The sequence below is a fragment of the Leucopleurus acutus genome, assembly GCF_964270905.1.
Source record: "Leucopleurus acutus genome assembly, chromosome: 3".
NCBI lineage: Eukaryota > Metazoa > Chordata > Mammalia > Artiodactyla > Delphinidae > Leucopleurus > Leucopleurus acutus.
The window spans coordinates 58,895,464-58,912,582 of record NC_139145.1 but is presented as its reverse complement, the minus strand read 5'-3'; the positions used below and the strand labels follow the sequence as shown (position 1 = coordinate 58,912,582).

The 17,119-nt window shown below is 45.2% G+C and overlaps 2 protein-coding genes across 4 annotated transcripts; both read left to right on the top strand.

The window, feature by feature from the left end:
* The first annotated feature begins 105 nt into the window (after positions 1 to 105).
* HARS2 (histidyl-tRNA synthetase 2, mitochondrial) lies at positions 106 to 9,302 on the top strand. Of its 3 annotated transcripts, XR_014326131.1 has the most exons (14): positions 106 to 337; positions 1,793 to 1,867; positions 2,270 to 2,389; positions 2,499 to 2,594; positions 3,289 to 3,414; positions 3,520 to 3,627; positions 3,887 to 3,985; positions 4,306 to 4,399; positions 4,727 to 4,854; positions 4,947 to 5,189; positions 5,347 to 5,463; positions 6,640 to 6,786; positions 7,203 to 7,463; positions 9,213 to 9,302. XR_014326131.1 is itself a non-coding variant. In XM_082837271.1 (13 exons), the coding sequence occupies exons 1-13, from the start codon at positions 119 to 121 to the stop codon at positions 7,260 to 7,262; spliced, it is 1,632 nt and encodes a 543-aa protein (XP_082693397.1). In that variant the 5' UTR covers positions 106 to 118; the 3' UTR covers positions 7,263 to 7,985. The 3 variants fall into 3 exon arrangements, 2 of the variants coding, with proteins under 2 accessions (XP_082693397.1, XP_082693398.1); XM_082837271.1 differs by lacking the exon at positions 9,213 to 9,302 and having other exon boundaries at positions 7,203 to 7,985; XM_082837272.1 differs by lacking the exons at positions 1,793 to 1,867; positions 9,213 to 9,302 and having other exon boundaries at positions 7,203 to 7,985.
* Positions 8,803 to 14,436, top strand: ZMAT2 (zinc finger matrin-type 2). The gene is made up of 6 exons (XM_082837273.1): positions 8,803 to 8,882; positions 9,213 to 9,306; positions 10,521 to 10,644; positions 11,888 to 11,961; positions 12,410 to 12,555; positions 13,218 to 14,436. Exons 1-6 carry the CDS (start codon positions 8,865 to 8,867, stop codon positions 13,359 to 13,361), a joined length of 600 nt encoding a protein of 199 aa, XP_082693399.1. The 5' UTR covers positions 8,803 to 8,864; the 3' UTR covers positions 13,362 to 14,436.
* The last annotated feature ends 2,683 nt before the right edge of the window (positions 14,437 to 17,119 follow it).

Below are 17,119 nucleotides of genomic sequence, written 5' to 3'. Positions count from 1 at the left end.
CCACTCAGTACAATAATCACTTCCGGCTCCTACCGGAAGTGCGGGAACTGGGCGGGAGCCTGAGAGGGCTGGAGCAACCCTCCGGAATTCAGGAGGTGTAGAAACGCTCACCTCTTCTATGGTGCTCCGGCTTCGCCTCTACAGCGCCCTATACCCTTCCTGGGGTCCTATCTGCCTCTTTCCTAGGTCCTTTGCCTCGTGTTCCGGAAATCCTGCCTCCTGCTGCACGATGCCCCAGCTTGGACTCCTACATGGGAGGGCCTGGGCTGTGCTGTTTGGCCAGCTCCGGCGACCGCCCGGTGCTGTATGCATCAGGGCAGTCCATTCTCATAGCCAGGTGAGCCAGACTGAGATAGCTCTGGTCTGTCGGGGCAGGATCTCCAGGTCTGAAAGCATAGACTCGCGGCCTGTACTCCCGCAGTATTAACAGTCGGTTTTTTATTGAGTGCCCACCATGTACCGACACAGAGCTAAGGCCTTTTAGGATGCTTTGTCATTTAATCATCATAGCAATCTTGAGATGTTGGGGTTATTATTTCCGTTTTACAGTTGAAGAAACGGAGGCTCTAAGGTTAAATGACTTATCTATGGCTACATAGTAAGGGAGCATTTTAATATAGGTCCACAGTCCCTTATCTGAACCTTTTGGGATCAAACACATTTAAATTTTTTTAAGCAAAATATATGAATATTCCCACTAAGTGAGATGACTAACGGCCATAAGTAGAGTGAGTTCACATTAGAATTTACCTCAAAATTTTTAGTTTTCAGAGATTATGGATTCTTAGGAGGGGTTGTGGGCTTCAACTGCTGTCCTTTGGAGCACAGAATCTGCCAAAGTATGAACTACTACACGCTCTATATTTCTGGAAGGGCATACAGCCTGCTGGGGATAATCAAAATCACAGATTCGGTTTTACCTTGGGAATGACACTTTTGTGTTCCTAGTAGATGCTTTGTGCTATCATGAACAACAGAGCTCAGATCTTTTGTTATTTGCAGTCACAGCATCCTACCAGCCGGCTTTTTTTTTTTTTTCCAATCAGGAAATCCATTCCTTTTCATTCCACAGGCATGTTCTGTGTCCTTGGGCTGTTTCTCTTCTGTCTTCCAGTTACTTTTTTTTTTTTTTTTTTTTTGGGTTTTTTTTTTTTTTTTTTTTTTTGCAGTACGCAGGCCTCTCACTGTTGTGGCCTCTCCCGTTGCGGAGCACAGGCTCCGGACGCGCAGGCTCAACGGCCATGGCTCACGGGCCCAGCCGCTCCACGGCATGTGGGATCTTCCCAGACCGGGGCACGAACCCACGTCCCCTGCATCGGCAGGCGGACTCTCAACCACTGCGCCACCAGGGAAGCCCCCAGTTACTTTTTCCCTATCTCCAAACCTAATGACCATTACTACCTTATTAACAATTCTTAGTTTTTGCTCTTTGAGTAGGAACTGAGAACTGGAGATCCTACTAATCCCTACTCCTATATGGTTAGTGGTGGTAGTCTTGGGTTGCTTTGTGCCTTCCTTGTTTTTTGCTGGTTAAAGTTTTTCATACTTTTAAAAACTCCAATTATAGTGAGGAAGCTTGTATGGTAAACATCTGATCCCATATGTATTACATATATGTTGCAGATACAACTGGGTTTTTGGAAGTGGGCTGAGATTGGGATAGATTAGATAGTGTTCAGACTTCCTGTTGCTCAGGGCCAAAAATATTTTCAGGTTGGTGGTACACAGGGCCAGAGATACCACACGTTTGGCCAGTATTGAGAGGAGCCATATCTCACATTTCTTCTGCCAGGTTGCGGAGGCAGCATTAGCAACCCAACTGAAACCACATCAAGAGAAATCAAATTTTATTATCAAGACCCCAAAGGTAATGCCCTTTTCCCCACCCTGTCTGTTAGAGTGCCTTGGAGTTCTGCCCTGTGCTTCTCTTCCTGACCACTTTTAATGTTTTTGTTTTTGTTTGTTTGTTTGTTTTGGCTGTGCCGCATGGCTTGCGGGATCTTAGTTCCCCGACCAGGGGTTGAACCCAAGCCCTTGGCAGTAAAAGCGCAGAGTCCTAACCACAGGACCCCCGGGGTATTCCCTATTTTTAATTTTTCACTATTTCACTAATTCTTCACTATTCTTGAGATACTGGGTGGGGCTCATAGTCGTCTGAACTCAAAGAGATTTCAACTCCAGACCTTAGATTATAGATATAGTTTAACTCTTTGTCTTAAATGGACTTGTCTTTGTCTTTGTTTTCACTCTGGCTCCTTTTGGTTTCTAGGGCACCAGAGATCTTAGTCCTGAGCAGATGGTCGTGAGGGAGAAAATTCTTGATATGGTTGTTAGCTGCTTTAAACGTCATGGAGCAAAGGGGTTGGATACCCCGGCATTTGAGCTAAAGGTAAGAGGAGAAAAAAAATGCAGGAACCCCATTTCTTTCCCAAAGGGCTTCTAGCCTATGTTCTGGAGTCCTCCTTTTAACCGTGGCACTTTCTGTTTGACCCCTGCAGGAAATGCTTACTGAGAAGTATGGAGAGGACTCTGGGCTCATCTATGATCTGAAGGATCAGGGTGGAGAGCTATTGTCCTTGCGCTATGACCTTACTGTATCCTTCTAAGTACGGCAGCCTGACTTACCTCTTTCCAAACCCAGAGGTCATTCTCTGATAACGGGACAGGAGTGACTCTGGGACCCTATAGGTTCATTGGCAGCAGCCTTTACTTCAAGTTTCTTCCAGAAGGCAATTCTGCCAGCAGAGCCTGGCCTGGAGCTCTGTCATTTAAGTTTATAGTGTGTCAGACTCCCTTGAGGAAGCTTGCAAAAATACTGATTCTTGACCTCTAGCCCCAGATTTTCTTAATTCTGTAGCTGGAGTGGTGTTCAGAAATCTGCATTTTAAATAGATACCTGGATAATTAAGATGCAAGTGGTCCTTGAACACTTGAAGAAACATTGATATAGAAGTTGTAGGCAAATCCAGGTTCTGAAGCTTGACTCTTCTGAGACAGTTGAGACTTGATCTGAATGGGAGGGAATGGCCCAGACTTGAAGTTCTTGGATCATTTCTATCTCTGCTTCCCCTGCTTTCTACCAGACTTGCAGGGATTCCTTCGTTTGACACTATTCAGTGTTTATTGATTGCTGTGCCTTGGTGATAGTGGGAAAGGAGGCAGAGAAAGTCCTTGTTCTAATCCTAGTGGATGAGATCCAGTTGATAGAGGCCCAGTCCTCCCTAATGTCTTTCCACTGGGGCTAAGCTCTGGATGTAGTATTCTTCCTCCTTAACCTATTTATGTGAGGTCCCTTTTGCTCGTTATCTGGCCATGAATAAAGTGAAGAAGATGAAACGCTATCATATTGGAAAGGTGTGGCGTCGGGAGAGCCCAACCATAGCCCAAGGCCGCTACAGGGAGTTCTGCCAGTGTGTAAGTGACCTGATGGAGGCAGCGTGGTTTGATAGTTCTGGGGACCACAACCTAGGAACTGGCTGCTCACTAATTTTTTTTCGCCCATCTTTTTCTTTGCTGTAGGACTTTGACATTGCTGGTCAGTTTGACCCTATGATCCCTGATGCAGAGTGTTTGAAGATCATGTGTGAAATCCTTAGTGGGTTGCAGCTGGGGGATTTTCTCATTAAGGTGAGGCCAGAGCTGAGGACTGAGGGGAGAAGTCTGGATTTGGCCTAATGCTGTTTGAAAACATAGGTGACCCCAGCCATTAAGCCTGTAGCTCTAGGACTTTCTTAGTACAGGTGTTGCATTTTATATCTATATCTATATAGTCACCCTGTGGAATTTCCTTACTATCCCTTTTATGAGTCAGGCAAGTAGGGACTGCCATTGTTTTGAGGGAGAGGTCATTCATAAACCACTTGGGTCACTTCCATTGAGTTCACAGGTCAATGACCGGCGGATTTTGGATGGGATATTTGCCGTCTGTGGTGTTCCTGAAAGCAAGTTCCATGCCATCTGCTCCTCGGTAGACAAACTAGACAAGGTAACAAAGAAGACATGCTTCAGTAGATCCTATCAGAGTTTCTGCCCTGCCTTCAAATCTATATATACCTTTAGAGGAAAATAAGGAGATGGTGGCTGGAAGTGAGCTATTTCTGGGAGGAAGGTAAGGAGACATTCTGAAATGAGACCTGAGTTTTGCTGTGCAGTGGAGATTATGGCTGGATTTCCTAAGCTGCCTCTGACTTTGCTGAGTAGAGTGTTAGCTACTCGTGACATACATAATGAATGAAATGAGATGTCCTTTTCCATTAAGAGAAAGAAGGATCTTGGGGCTAGGCTAATGTTTGGGTGTTTGTGCAGATGTCTTGGAAAGATGTGAGACATGAGATGGTGGCAAAGAAAGGCCTGGCTGCTGAAGTAGCTGATCGAATTTGGGATTACGTCCAATGTCATGGTAAGAATCAGTGTTTTCAGAGGTACATGATAGAACCAGAGTGAGGGTGATAAGTGTATAACTTCTACGTCTGAAACAGCTCCTTTTCATAAATGTGCTAAGTTCCAGAGCCTGGTTTTAATTTAATAACCTTTTTACTTACTGTAACCAGTTATGTCTTTAGGTGTCAAAGATGGAGGCAGAAGAGGAGAATCTGGTCATATGTGATCAGGATCTTTTTTTTAAAGAAAATGAGGAGGACTAGCTGGAGCATATTAGGGATAAATTTGGATGAAACACATCTGGGTGTATAACACAGACATTATTTCTCCCCACATGTCTCCCCAGGAGGGGTGTCCTTGGTGAAACAAATGTTCCAGGATCCCAGACTATCCCAGAACAAGCAGGCCCTAGAGGGCTTGGGAGACCTGAAGCTGCTATTTGAATATCTGACTTTATTTGGAATTGCTGAAAAGGTAAGCTGGGTAGGCAGTGCACCTCCTGCTGTGTCTAGGGCTCTCAGGGTCCTGAGTCTTGTCTAAGACTGACTATAACCTTGTTCCCACAGATCTCCTTTGACCTGAGCCTGGCTCGGGGCCTGGACTACTATACAGGAGTGATCTATGAAGCAGTGCTGCTACAGACCCCAGCTCATGCTGAGGAGGAGCCACTGAATGTGGGCAGTGTGGCTGCTGGTGGGCGCTATGATGGGCTGGTGGGCATGTTTGACCCCAAAGGCCACAACGTGCCATGTGTGGGGCTCAGCATTGGGGTGGAGCGGATCTTCTCCATTGTGGAGCGGAGGATGAAGGTAGGTCCTCGGTAGGGTTAGAGTAGGGCTGCAGACCTTAAAAACTCTCATGTTTCTGGAAGTGCAGTTGGACTGTTTTTCTGATGATTGTTTTGTTTTGAATTATTGGTGCAAAGGAAGTTTTTATTAGTTTTACCTTCTCTCTCTCTTTTACTAGACTTTTGGTGAGAAGATACGGACCACAGAGACCCAAGTGTTTGTGGCCACACCACAGAAGAACTTTCTCCAAGAACGGCTGAAGCTAATTGCAGAGCTTTGGGATGCTGGGATCAAGGTATAATGGAGCTAATATCCAAAACATCTAGCTATATGTGGAATTCATGCACCAGGCCCACTTCTACCTTATGCCTAAGGTGGAACTCAAGATCTTTCTAGTCTTCACTAGTGTGTCTTCATAGGGTATGAGGGTGAGCTACTTACTTATTTGGATATGCCTGCTCCTGGGGTTTGAGTGGTATGGTCACTTCTTTTTTTTTTTTTAACATCTTTATTGGAGTATAATTGCTTTACAATGGTGTGTTAGTTTCTGCTTTATAACAAAATGAACCAGCTATACATATACATATATCCCCATATGTCCTCCCTCTTGCGTCTCCTTCCCACCCTCCCTATCCCACCCCTCTAGGTGGACGCAAAGCACCGAGCTGATCTCCCTGTGCTATGTGGCTGCTTCCCACTAGCTATCTATTTTACTTTTGGTAGTATATGTAAGTCCATGCCACTCTCTCACTTTGTCCCAGCTTACCCTTCCCCCTACCCGTGTCCTCAAGTCCATTCTCTATGTCTGCATCTTTATTCCTTTCCTGCCCCTAGGTTCTTCAAAACCATTCTTTTTTCTTTTTTAGATTCCATATATATGTGTTAGCATACGGTATTTATTTTTCTCTTTCTGACTTACTTCACTCTGTATGACAATCTCTAGGTCCATCCACCTCACCACAAATAACTCAATTTCGTTTCTTTTTATGGCTAATATTCCATTGTATATATGTCACATCTTCTTTATCCATTCATCCGTTGATGGACACTTAGGTTGCTTCGGTATGGTCACTTCTAAGTCCCCTATTCTTTTTTTGAAAATTAATTAATTATTTTTTGGCTGCATTGGGTCTTCGTTGCTGCGCGCAGGCTTTCTCTAGTTGCGGCGAGTGGGGGCTACTTTGTGGTGCGTGGGCTTCTCATTGTGGTGGCTTCTCTTGTTGCGGAGCACAGGCTCTAGGCGTGCGGGCTTCAGTAAGTAGTTGTGGTACATGGGCTCAGTAGTTGTGGCTCACGTGCTCTAGAGTGCAGGATCAGTAGTTGTGGCGCATGAGCTTAGTTGCTCCGCGGCATGTGGGATCTTTCTGGACCAGGGCTCGAACCCATGTCCCCTGCATTGGCAGGCGGATTCTTAACCACTGTGCCACCAGAGAAGTCCCTAAGTCCCCTATTCTTTCTTCACCCTTTTCAGGCAGAGCTGATGTATAAGAACAACCCTAAACTACTAACTCAACTGCACTACTGTGAGAACACGGGCATCCCACTGGTGGTCATTATTGGTGAGCAAGAACTGAAGGAAGGGGTCATCAAGCTCCGTTCAGTGGCCAGCAGGGAGGAGGTGAGTGGGGGCAGGCAGAAATAGGAGGGACCAAGTGTTTCTACTTTTCTTAGATCCTTTAAGAAATATATATCTTTTGGCTGAGAAAATATCTCCAGGGTTAATCGTGATAGAGATGAATGAGCACCCACCCTAGGCAACCGTTATAGCCGATGATTGGTTGGGTGGGCAAAAGGACAAATGAAATCTCTATGGGTATTTCAAGACTCATCAACAAAATAGACATAGATCAGGTGTTTGAATCCCTTTAGTCTTGAGGGCATACATTCTCCAGGTCAGGTTGAAGCACATACTCCTCCCTACTGGTTGCATAAGTAGTGGGAGCAGTTGCACAGTTAAATGAATCCAGAAAAGTAGTGGCTAAGGAACTAGTATCACTCTCTAGTTTGTCACATGAGAGTTCTGTTATGTTTCAGGTGGCCATTACACGGGAAAATCTTGTGGCTGAAATTCAGAAGCGACTGTCTGAGTCTTGATCCTTGCCTGAATGCCATCTGCTGCTCTTTGTAGAAAAGGTTTCATCTAGGACTGACTTCCTGAGGGACTTCATAACTGCTGGCCAGGATGGGTGACAAGTGCCTCTGCATCCTTCATCCTTCCTGGGTGCAGAACTGTAGAAGGCCCTGAGGACTCCTGGGCTAGTGTGAGCAGCTATTCTGCATGGGCGCAGATGGCTGGTACGTGACAGAGACATGCTCTAACATCCGAGGCAGATGGCAGGTTTGAAATGCCACTGAGTGCTGCCAACAGGTGCTGAGATGGTTGCTATGAGCAAATCTCTGGGAAAGTCACCTCAGGTTGAGAGGATTCTGACCATTGAGATCAAAAGTCAAATACTTAGCCTTCTGCTCTGGCTTCTGAGCCAGTTTCTGGGAAGTTTGTCCATAACCTGCCCTTGGCCTGTCCAGGTAGTTTTTGGGAGACAGCAAAGAGTTGGGCAATGACTGTCTTCTGTTTTGTTTGAGGACAGAGATGCTATCCCAAGGGCATAGCAGCGCCCATATTGATGTGGCATCTCTCTAGCCCATCCATTGTTAATAATAGCAGGGTGAGGCTGTCTGTTTAATAATCTTGAATGTTGAACTTAATAAGTGACCTGACAAGATTGAGATCTGATCTTTTGAGATTTTGGAGACCATTACCTGTGCCAGAATCACTGCTCTGACTTCCATGTCCTGCCATGGAGGTGCCTGTTCTAGAAGTGGTTGTATAATATATTAAATAAAATATTAAATGTAGTAGTTTGGATAATTTGTTACCAAGGGATTGGTTTGCATAGGCCATGGAAAACGCTTGAGTGTACACTGGAGGATTCTGTGAGCTAGGAGTAACCTCCCTGGGGTGATGTTTCTGTATTCAGTGAAGGGAGCAGCCACAGTTCCCCTTCCCCCCAACTTGGAGATACAGTCACGTCACTAAATCAATGTATAGTGAGATATCTGCTAGAGTTCTTCACCCTAGAGTGTTGTTGATGACCGACACCTTCCCAAGTCCCATCATGTTGATTAAACTGTGCACTGTAGATTGAATGACTGTTTCTCAGCTGAAGGAAAAATGAGTTAACCAAAGTTTGATAGCATTGCTTCAAGATAAAGAGACAAGCCGCAAAAAGCGCTTTGCATATGTGCGTTGGAAAGGCTGCAGCCTTTACAAACAGCTCAGCGCTCTTGGGGCCATATTTTTAGTGCATCTAGAGCCCCTATAACGGCGCTTCAGCCTTAAAGAAGGTTTGGAAATTCTTGGCAGTGCACGCAGGTTGATTAGATTAGATCAGAGAGCACTGATCCGAATCTCATTTTCCTCTTTGGTTAAAAAGACAAGTTGAATCTACGCTTGTTTTGAAAGCCACGGCAAAAACGTTTCCAGGCGCCCTTACTTCCGTGTTGCTTCAAACTTTCCTTGCGCATGCGCTATTTCTTTGGCGCGGGGGGCGGGGCCGACAATCCTGTTTTAGAAGCCCTCCAGTGCTTAGCTCGTTTAGAACACGAGAGTCTAAGCTTATTGGAGGCAAGCTTGCTTTACGGCTCAAGGCCGCTTTTTACGGCATTTTCCGGCTTCCCATTCACTTCGAAGTGAAGATGGCGTCGGGCAGTGGGGTAGGTGTTGTGTGTGAGGAGGCTTGGGGTGGGGGGTCGGGGGTGGCTTCTCGGCGCCGAGTATTCTGCACCCGATTGACTTCCCGACACCTCCTCGCAATCTAATGGCCCCAGTTCAAGAGCTTCTTCGTAAGGCCCTGGCACAGGGTCAGCGGAATCGGGGAGGGCTCTGGTTGGGGTCCTGAGGCAACCTCAGCCTCCTGGTGCTGTCCGGAGAGGCTTCGCTTTCCCCAGGTCCCGGGGCCGCCTTGGCAGCGAGGACGCGCTTCCGTTTTTCCAGGAGTCGGACACGATTAGCGACGAATCTCAAGCGCTTTTTCCTCCCCCCAGACAAAAAACTTGGACTTTCGCCGAAAGTGGGACAAAGATGAATATGAGAAGCTCGCCGAGAAGAGGCTCACGGAAGAGAGAGAAAAGAAGGATGGTGGGTGCCTTCTCCATCAAGTGCTAAGTGTATTATAGAGGCGATGCAATGGTTGGAGAGTGGGTTGGGAGTTGAAATGCGCTGTCCTCATTTCTTGTGTAACCTTTGGCAGAGCATTGCCTCCCTGGTCCTCAGTTTCTTCAGGTATGAGAGCGAGGAGATGGACTGAAGTGCTTTTGAGGTGCTTTCCAGCTCTGTGATTCTGCTTCCTTGCCTTACCTTTGTTTGGCTCATTTCGTGCTTTCCTCAAGTACAGAGAAGAGAGTGGGATCCTTACTAGTGACAGGAGAAGGAGTATTTTGCTGCTTTGTATTATTGCTTTTGAAGAGCAGCAGGGAACATGGTATTGTTTAACCTAGCGCTTAGTGCTGTTCTCTGTGCGTTATACTATGTCAGGGAGTTGGTGCTTCTCTCCTAGAGATTACACTGTATAAAAAGAAACGTCTTATTTTCTCATCTGTTTTCAAACTGTACATTTTTCTTCTGCTTTACTTCTACACCACGTTGCATAATCTAACTTTTGGTTTTTATGTAACTTGTACAATAGTACTTGACATATAACAGATATTTCCTAAATGTTGGTCCCCTTTAAAAGTTTTCCCAGCTCTCAGAAGATTCCTTTCTGTTTTATGCTTGGGATATCTGTTTGAAAGCACTATTGAGTGGTCTTACTCTTCTTTTAAAAGGTTGCTTTTTGTGAAAATTCAGAGCTTCTCCCTTCAATTCAGTTAATTAATGAATAAAAAATATTGCTTTTAGGGGCTTCCCTGGTGGCGCAGTGGTTGAGAGTCCGCCTGCCAATGCAGGGGACACGGGTTCGTGCCCCGGTCTGGGAGGATCCCACATGCCGCGGAGCGACTGGGCCCGTGAGCCATGGCCGCTGAGCCTGCGCGTCCGGACCTTGTGCTCCGCAACGGGAGAGGCCACAACAGTGACAGGCCCGCATGTCGCAAAAACAACAACAAAAAACACATTGCTTTTAGACTCGTTGGATTTGAAGTGGAGGAAAGATGTAGAGAGTTAGGGATTGCTTGTCATTTTTTCTGTGTTGAGCTTCTCCTTAGCTGCTGCTAGAAGTGACTGTTGTGTCCCTTGCTTCAGGTTTCAAAAAGACATGAAAGTAAACCTCAGGATTTTGGATTTCACGCGTTTCTTTTCCTTTCTGGTTAAGGAACTCTAATAATGAAGGGACTTCCTTCCCCATTATATTTCAGGAAAACCAGTGCAGCCAGTCAAACGAGAGCTTCTCCGGCATAGGGACTACAAGGTGGACCTGGAATCCAAACTTGGGAAGACAATCGTCATTACCAAGACCACCCCACAGTCTGAGATGGGAGGGTGAGTGGCTTTTCATCTTTCTCTGCAGCCAGGAGTAAGTCTAATAAACTGCGTTGGTTTTAGGAAGTGTTGAGCAGGGTACCTGGCCTTAGAATAACAACCTTGTTTCCTGTAATTCCATCCATTGTCCTCCAAGGTCTCAAGTTAACATAATAGTGTCTCTAAGAGGGGTCACTCTGTAGGCGTCTTCATATTAGCACTGTAACTACTTCTTAATATCTTAAAAGGGATTATTTGTTTTCCTGCCAGAGGAAGAAATGAACAAAAGGACTGCTGAGGAGATTTCTAGGGGAGAAATTAGGTGAAGCTAGAATGGATCCCAGGAGCTGTTGATGGTGAATAAAGGGGGTTGAGGTTCCAGACTGGCTGCAAAGGTTGTAACTGTTATGGATTTCCTGGTTGTGCACCTTCCTCCTAGACCAAGGCTATAAGCTTTAGGAAGAAGGGTCCACAAGAACTCTTCATCTTTTTGCTCACCACTACCTCTCTGTCCAGTTAGGTTTTCCAGCAGGAGCATAACACAGATAACAATGAGTGACACTTTTCTGAGCTGCTTCTCTGAGTAAATCCACTGTTGTCCTTCCTCTTTGTGTTAGTTATCTATTGCTATTTAAATTAATACATTAACCCAGTATTTAGCAGCATAAAACAATGGATAGCTCACAGTATCTGTGGGGAAGTAACCTGGGAAAGGTTTACCTAGGTGGTTCTGGCTCAGTGTCTCTCACAAAGCTGTCATCAAGGTGTCTGCTGCGTCTGCATTCATCTGAGGTATAAGTGGGGCTGGAGGATCTGCTTCCAAGCTCTGTCACGTGGCTGTGGTTTGGAGGCCTCAGTTCTATGCTCCATGGGCCGCTCCATAGTGCTGCTCACAACAAAGCAAGTGACTTCCCCAGGGCACGTGATCCTCGTGAACAGACTAAGACAGAATCCATGTTTTTTTATAACCTAATCTTGGAAGTGACATAGAATCACCTTTGATACATTCTATTGATCACACAGACTAACGCTTGTGCAAATTGGGAAGGGCCTATATAGGGTAGGAATACCAGGAGTGTGGGATCATTGTGGGGGCCATCTTGGAAGTTGGCAGCCACACTCTTCCAAGAGCCAAGGCTTTGTGGAAATGAGAATGCTGCTTCTAAAAAGAAATTTTACCTAAAAATAATGAGTTTTTTGGTTGAAAACGATAAAATCCTTACAACCAGATGTGACCATAGTGCTATTTCTTTCTGTTTTCTAGATACTATTGCAATGTCTGTGACTGTGTGGTGAAAGACTCCATCAACTTCCTGGATCACATTAATGGAAAGAAACGTAAGACTTGGAGGTAGTTTGTGATTGGGGCTGGATTTGAGTTTTGGAGGTGGGGTGCGGGAAAGGGTAGTTACTATTGGGCCTCTTTTTCAGTGTCTGGGGAATTCTCTAGTTGCTTCAGCATAGGTCTTTCTTTACTTCATTATTTAATGTTTCTGGGGTCCATGAGGTGAGTATCTGTTCTAAGCTGTCAACAAGCCCAGACCATGGTCTTCTCCAGGGCCCAGCTGTCCCTACTGGTGTGCATCTGCTCAGTAAGGGTAATTGAAAGCTGCGTATATCTTGTTATCTGGGGCTGCTGCCAGGGAAATTTTTTTTAGCCCTAATTATTTTTACTGTGTGTTTTATGAGTCTGTTTTTTGTTTTTTTTTTAATGTCAGGAAAAGACTTTTTGAGGGACTTAGGATGTCTTAACAACCTTACCTTCTTCACTGTTGACCCTACCCAGATCAGCGAAACCTGGGCATGTCTATGCGTGTGGAACGTTCCACTTTGGATCAGGTGAAGAAACGTTTTGAAGTCAACAAGAAGAAGATGGAAGAGAAGCAGAAGGATTATGATTTTGAGGAAAGGATGAAGGAACTCAGAGAAGAGGTAGGCTCTCTTCCTCATTCCACTTCCATCCCCAGAGGAGAGTTGTATCTCCTGAATTTCTGTACATTAAGGGGGACATTTATTGCCCTTGTTTGGGACTCTCATAATCTGAAGGAAATGGCTCTAAACCTATCCTTTTTTCCTGGACTCTCTGGGCCATACTTTTTTTTTTTTTTTTTTTTTAAACTACAGGAGTGATTAATTAAATGCACCTAGTCCCCAGCAGGCCCGTGGAACCAGGCTGACTGGGTCAGAGTTCTGTTTCCTTCACATACTGGCTGTGAATCTTGGATAAGTTATATAACCTCTTTGTGCCTCTGTTTCCTCATATTCAAGATCTTAGTATATAATACACATAAAGCACTTAGACCAGTTCCTGGCTTGTACTCTATGCCCCAGAATGTTACTTCCTATTATGTGGCTTTACTCCCATCACCTTGTTAAGAACTAGAGATGAACTGGGATGTAGGATTGAGAAATGCTTTCCACAGGCTAAAACTTCTCTTTCTTGTCCCTTATGATCTTTACTGTGGCTTTTCCTCTGCTCTTGAAATTTTACTTGTCTTTAATTATTTTATTCTAAAGATAGAAAGGAAGCTCACCTATCTCTTTCAACATTTGGCTCACGAGTCTGAACTGATTCTGAGTGATTTCCCTTCTAGGAGGAAAAGGCCAAAGCCTACAAGAAAGAGAAACAGAAGGAGAAGAAAAGGAGGGCTGAGGAGGACTTGACATTTGAGGAGGATGATGAGATGGCAGCTGTGATGGGCTTCTCTGGCTTTGGTTCCACCAAGAAGAGTTACTGAGGCTTTCTATGCTTGGCTTTTTGCCAGGCCTAACTTTGTGTGTGTGGGCGTCATCTTTTGGGAGGTACTGGGGAAAGTCCTTAAGAGTGGCAGTGGGGAGGGCTAGAGGGTGGGTGTTTGTGGTTTCCCTCTACCTTGGGAGAGAGCACAGGATGCAAAGGAATGTGCTGTGGCATGTTCCTTCAGCCTCAGTATTTCACTGGAGACAGAGGACGTCTGATCATCTGAGTTCCCAATAAAGAAAAACCACCTCTTCTGAGGCTGCTTTCCGGAAACTCCCCTTGCATCTTTCCCTCTTCATCTGTCCATCTCATCTGAGCATCCTACATTTACCCTGTGTTCTGCCTTTGTTTTAATTTTTACTCTTGCTTAGCCTACAGCAGAAGGGTTCTCTGGGTCCCCAGTTTCCAGTTGATAGCATATCCTTGCCTGGCCCCTCCTTTTGCCATTCTCCCCCAGTCCCGCCCCGTGGTTCTCCGGCCACCTGTGCATGCATGTGTACTTCTGCCTGGGTCATTGGTATGTGCGGGTGCGTGTGCATGAAACTGTCACATAGAGGGAGCCTAAGCTAGAGCCTCAGGAGCATTGCTGCCTTGGGGCCTGGTGTTCCCAGCTTCCTCAGAGCATGTAACAGGAAATTAAATGGGATGAGTGTTTGGTGTGGTTTTTGTCTGGTGAGTTTTTTAACCTTTGTTCTTCATATGTAAACTGTTCAGCTTTTCCTATTTGTTTCATTTTATTGAGGATTACTCTGTTTTTGTCTTCCTTGTAAGCAGGCTCTTGGAAGAACCTGTTTGATGCAAAAAAGAAAAAGGAGAAAACCTCATATGGGAGCCCTTGGGTCTCAGAGGCTGTTCAACATGTATAATAAATAGCATTGACTGGGCCTATTTCACATTTGGTGGGAACATCCCATATTCTTCCCTGTGTATTGTTTTTTCTTCCCCATACTTATTCTTCTCTCTTCATTTGAGCCCTGTCACTTTTTTTCTAGGTGCCTTCAACACGAATTATACTTTACTCTGATGTGATCTGTGTCTGGAGGAGTTTGAATATAACTTTTCCTGTAATTTTAGCCTCCTTTGATCTTCTGTTTCTGGAACAGCAGAGCTCAGGGTTGAAAACTTAGTGTTTTCCTAACTCTCTGCAGTTAGGCTAGGCACAGGGTTACTCGGTGTTTGCACTGTTGACATTTTGGGCTGGGTAATTCTTTGTTGTGGAGGCTCCCTTGTGCATTGTAGGGTGTCTAGAGAATCTCTAGCCTCTACTCACTAGTTGCCAATAGCACCTTCTCCCCAAGTTATGACAATGAAAGATGTCTGTGTTCCTGGAGGGGGGCGGGGCATAATTCCTCCCCGCTAGCCCCACTGAGAACTATTGAGAAGCTGCCTTGCCTCAAGTTGGGTCTAACTTGAGAATTAGATGGTACAGACTGGCTAACTAAAGCAAAAACAACTTTGATGTTCCCTACATCAGGTACTGTGCCAGGCCCTAGGGATGCAGATGGAAAAAAAAAGTCAGTTCCTTAAAGTAAAAAAACAAATGGTAGTTACACAAGCTTCAAACAGGTGAATTGTGTAACAACTTTAGTTGCTTCTGTTCCTTGAAAAGTGGGCTCTGCTTGGGCTAACAAGGCTGCTACCATATGGCTTGTTGACATTTTCTGCCTTATCTAGCCCTTTGGACACCTTTATGTAGCATCTGAACCACTTGTGGGTCCCCCAAAGCACCATACTCTTTCCTTTGGACTTTTGTGCAAAATTCCCTTGCTGTTAGGCATCTCTTTTGCTGACTTTTCTTTTTTTGGGGGCGGGGGTGAGGGGCAGCGTGCTGCGCGGCTTGTGGGATCTTAGTTCCCTGACTAGGGATCAAACCTGAGCCCTCAGCAGTGAAAGCGGAGTCCTAACCACTGGACCACCAGGAATTCCCTGCCTAATTTTATTTCTGATGCTGAATCTTGCAAATGGAAACACTGAATGTGTCTTTATCGACTGGCTCAAAATTTCTCATACAATATTCGTTGGCCAGTTGCGGACATATTAGTTGGTGCTTTCCTTGGCAGGATTATGTGTTCTACAGGTCCTTGGGTAAGAATCTACCCTAGTCAACTGGGTCCTTTTGTTCCACCTGTCAAGGCAGGCTAGAGAATGTAACAATGAGCTGAGTTCCTTCCGTGGTTCAGTGTTCATTCTTCAGGTAGCTAATTCAACTTGGCTTCAAGCGATTTCCCTCTGGTACCGGTGGAATCTGACTTGTGGTCATCTCTACTAAAAAGCAATTCTGAAGTCCATTTTCTCTAAATTCTCTTGGGACTGGCAAGTGGTTTGAGTTTCCAAGGGGTCTGTCTAGGTCATGGATATTTGGAGGGGTTCAAGCTGGTGAATTAAAAAAAGCGGGGGGAGGAAGGAGATGGGATGGAAATTTAGGACCCCAGAGCAATCCTAGAGAACTCCAAACTCTGGAAGAGAAGCTTTATTGATGTTTGCGGTCTTTCTAAAAATCCAAGGAAATTTTGCATTCTGGTTGAGTCATATGCCTGTGACCGGCCTACATGAGTTCGTTTGGTGAGTGCTGAGATGCTGAACATGTTCTAGGCCCTGGTAGTATCTTCTGGGACAAGGCAACAAGGTCCCAAGTGTCATGGAATTTACATTCTGGTGGAATTGCCAGTTAAAGTATTTAGGGAACAAAAGATCTGTATGGCTTCAGATTTTGTGACTTCAGGCGTCCCAGGGCCTCTCACATCTCTCCCATAACCTCCAGAAATTTAAATGTGAAGTCTTTAATTCAGCAATTCTACTCATATAAGTATCCTAAAAACAGACTTGCTTATGTGTACATATGCATACAAGGATGTTTATTGCAGCTATGTTTATAACAGTGAAACATTTAAAATAAAACCGGTACATTTATACTTGAGTATAATGCAGCCATTACAATATATATGAATTAGACCTAGTGTATGTACTGACAAGATCTCCAAGACATTCTGTTAAGTGTAACAGAACAATACCCAACAACCCAATCCCCAATAAGCCCACCCTTCACCCTGCCAGTCAAAACTCTGTTGTGTGTACAGTTAAATACGTAGATTGAGGGAAAAAACTGGAGGAGTACACACTGAAATCATAGTCATGGTTAACTGGAGAAAAGTAGGAATTGTGGCTGTTTACAGTGTACATGAAAGGAATAGGGTGTTTTTGTGCAGTTTAGAATAATTTTTTAAAAATAGTAACAGAAGGAATGACACTATATGACACCTGGGAACTGTATAACACCTGGGAGAGGAGCTGTGGGGTTTAGCCGCAAAGTTCCAAGATAAGGCCTGAAGTAACAATTAGCAGCTTGTAAAGATTCCACTCTCCTGACTCAAGGCAATATGAAAGTTGTTTAGACCACAGAGTGAGCGGCCCTGTGTGGTTGTCGGGAGAGCGTAGAGGCTGGACCAGAAGTCCAGAGACTGGTGGACCTGGTGACTGCCGCGTGGTAGGAGGGAATAAGCCCGGAAGCAACTGCGGAAGAGCTCACTAAGAGGTAGGGGAGACCTGGGTCCTTCTCACTGTTGTGTGTCGGCAGATGGGCACTCTCAGAGTGTCTGGACTGGGGGTGGGGGAGCACGCTAAATCAGCCTGGATCGTATGTGCTTTGGTTGGTTTGTTGTGACGCACCTGTTTCTCAACAGCCAAGGGGATATAATCCAGAGTCCGAAGTCGGGCTGGCTATAGCTCAGCGGTTCCTTCGAGTGCGTTGTGATTCAA

Bases quoted from the DNA above. Each gene is read 5' to 3' on its own strand.
- HARS2 (XM_082837271.1), top strand. From the start codon at position 119: ATGGTGCTCCGGCTTCGCCTCTACAGCGCCCTATACCCTTCCTGGGGT. The intron at 2,390-2,498 runs GTAAGAGGAGAA...TGACCCCTGCAG, and splicing joins CCCCGGCATTTGAGCTAAAG to GAAATGCTTACTGAGAAGTA. The intron at 3,628-3,886 runs GTGAGGCCAGAG...TTGAGTTCACAG, and splicing joins TGGGGGATTTTCTCATTAAG to GTCAATGACCGGCGGATTTT.
- ZMAT2 (XM_082837273.1), top strand. The intron at 9,307-10,520 runs GTGGGTGCCTTC...ATTATATTTCAG, and splicing joins AGAGAGAGAAAAGAAGGATG to GAAAACCAGTGCAGCCAGTC. The intron at 10,645-11,887 runs GTGAGTGGCTTT...TCTGTTTTCTAG, and splicing joins CCACAGTCTGAGATGGGAGG to ATACTATTGCAATGTCTGTG.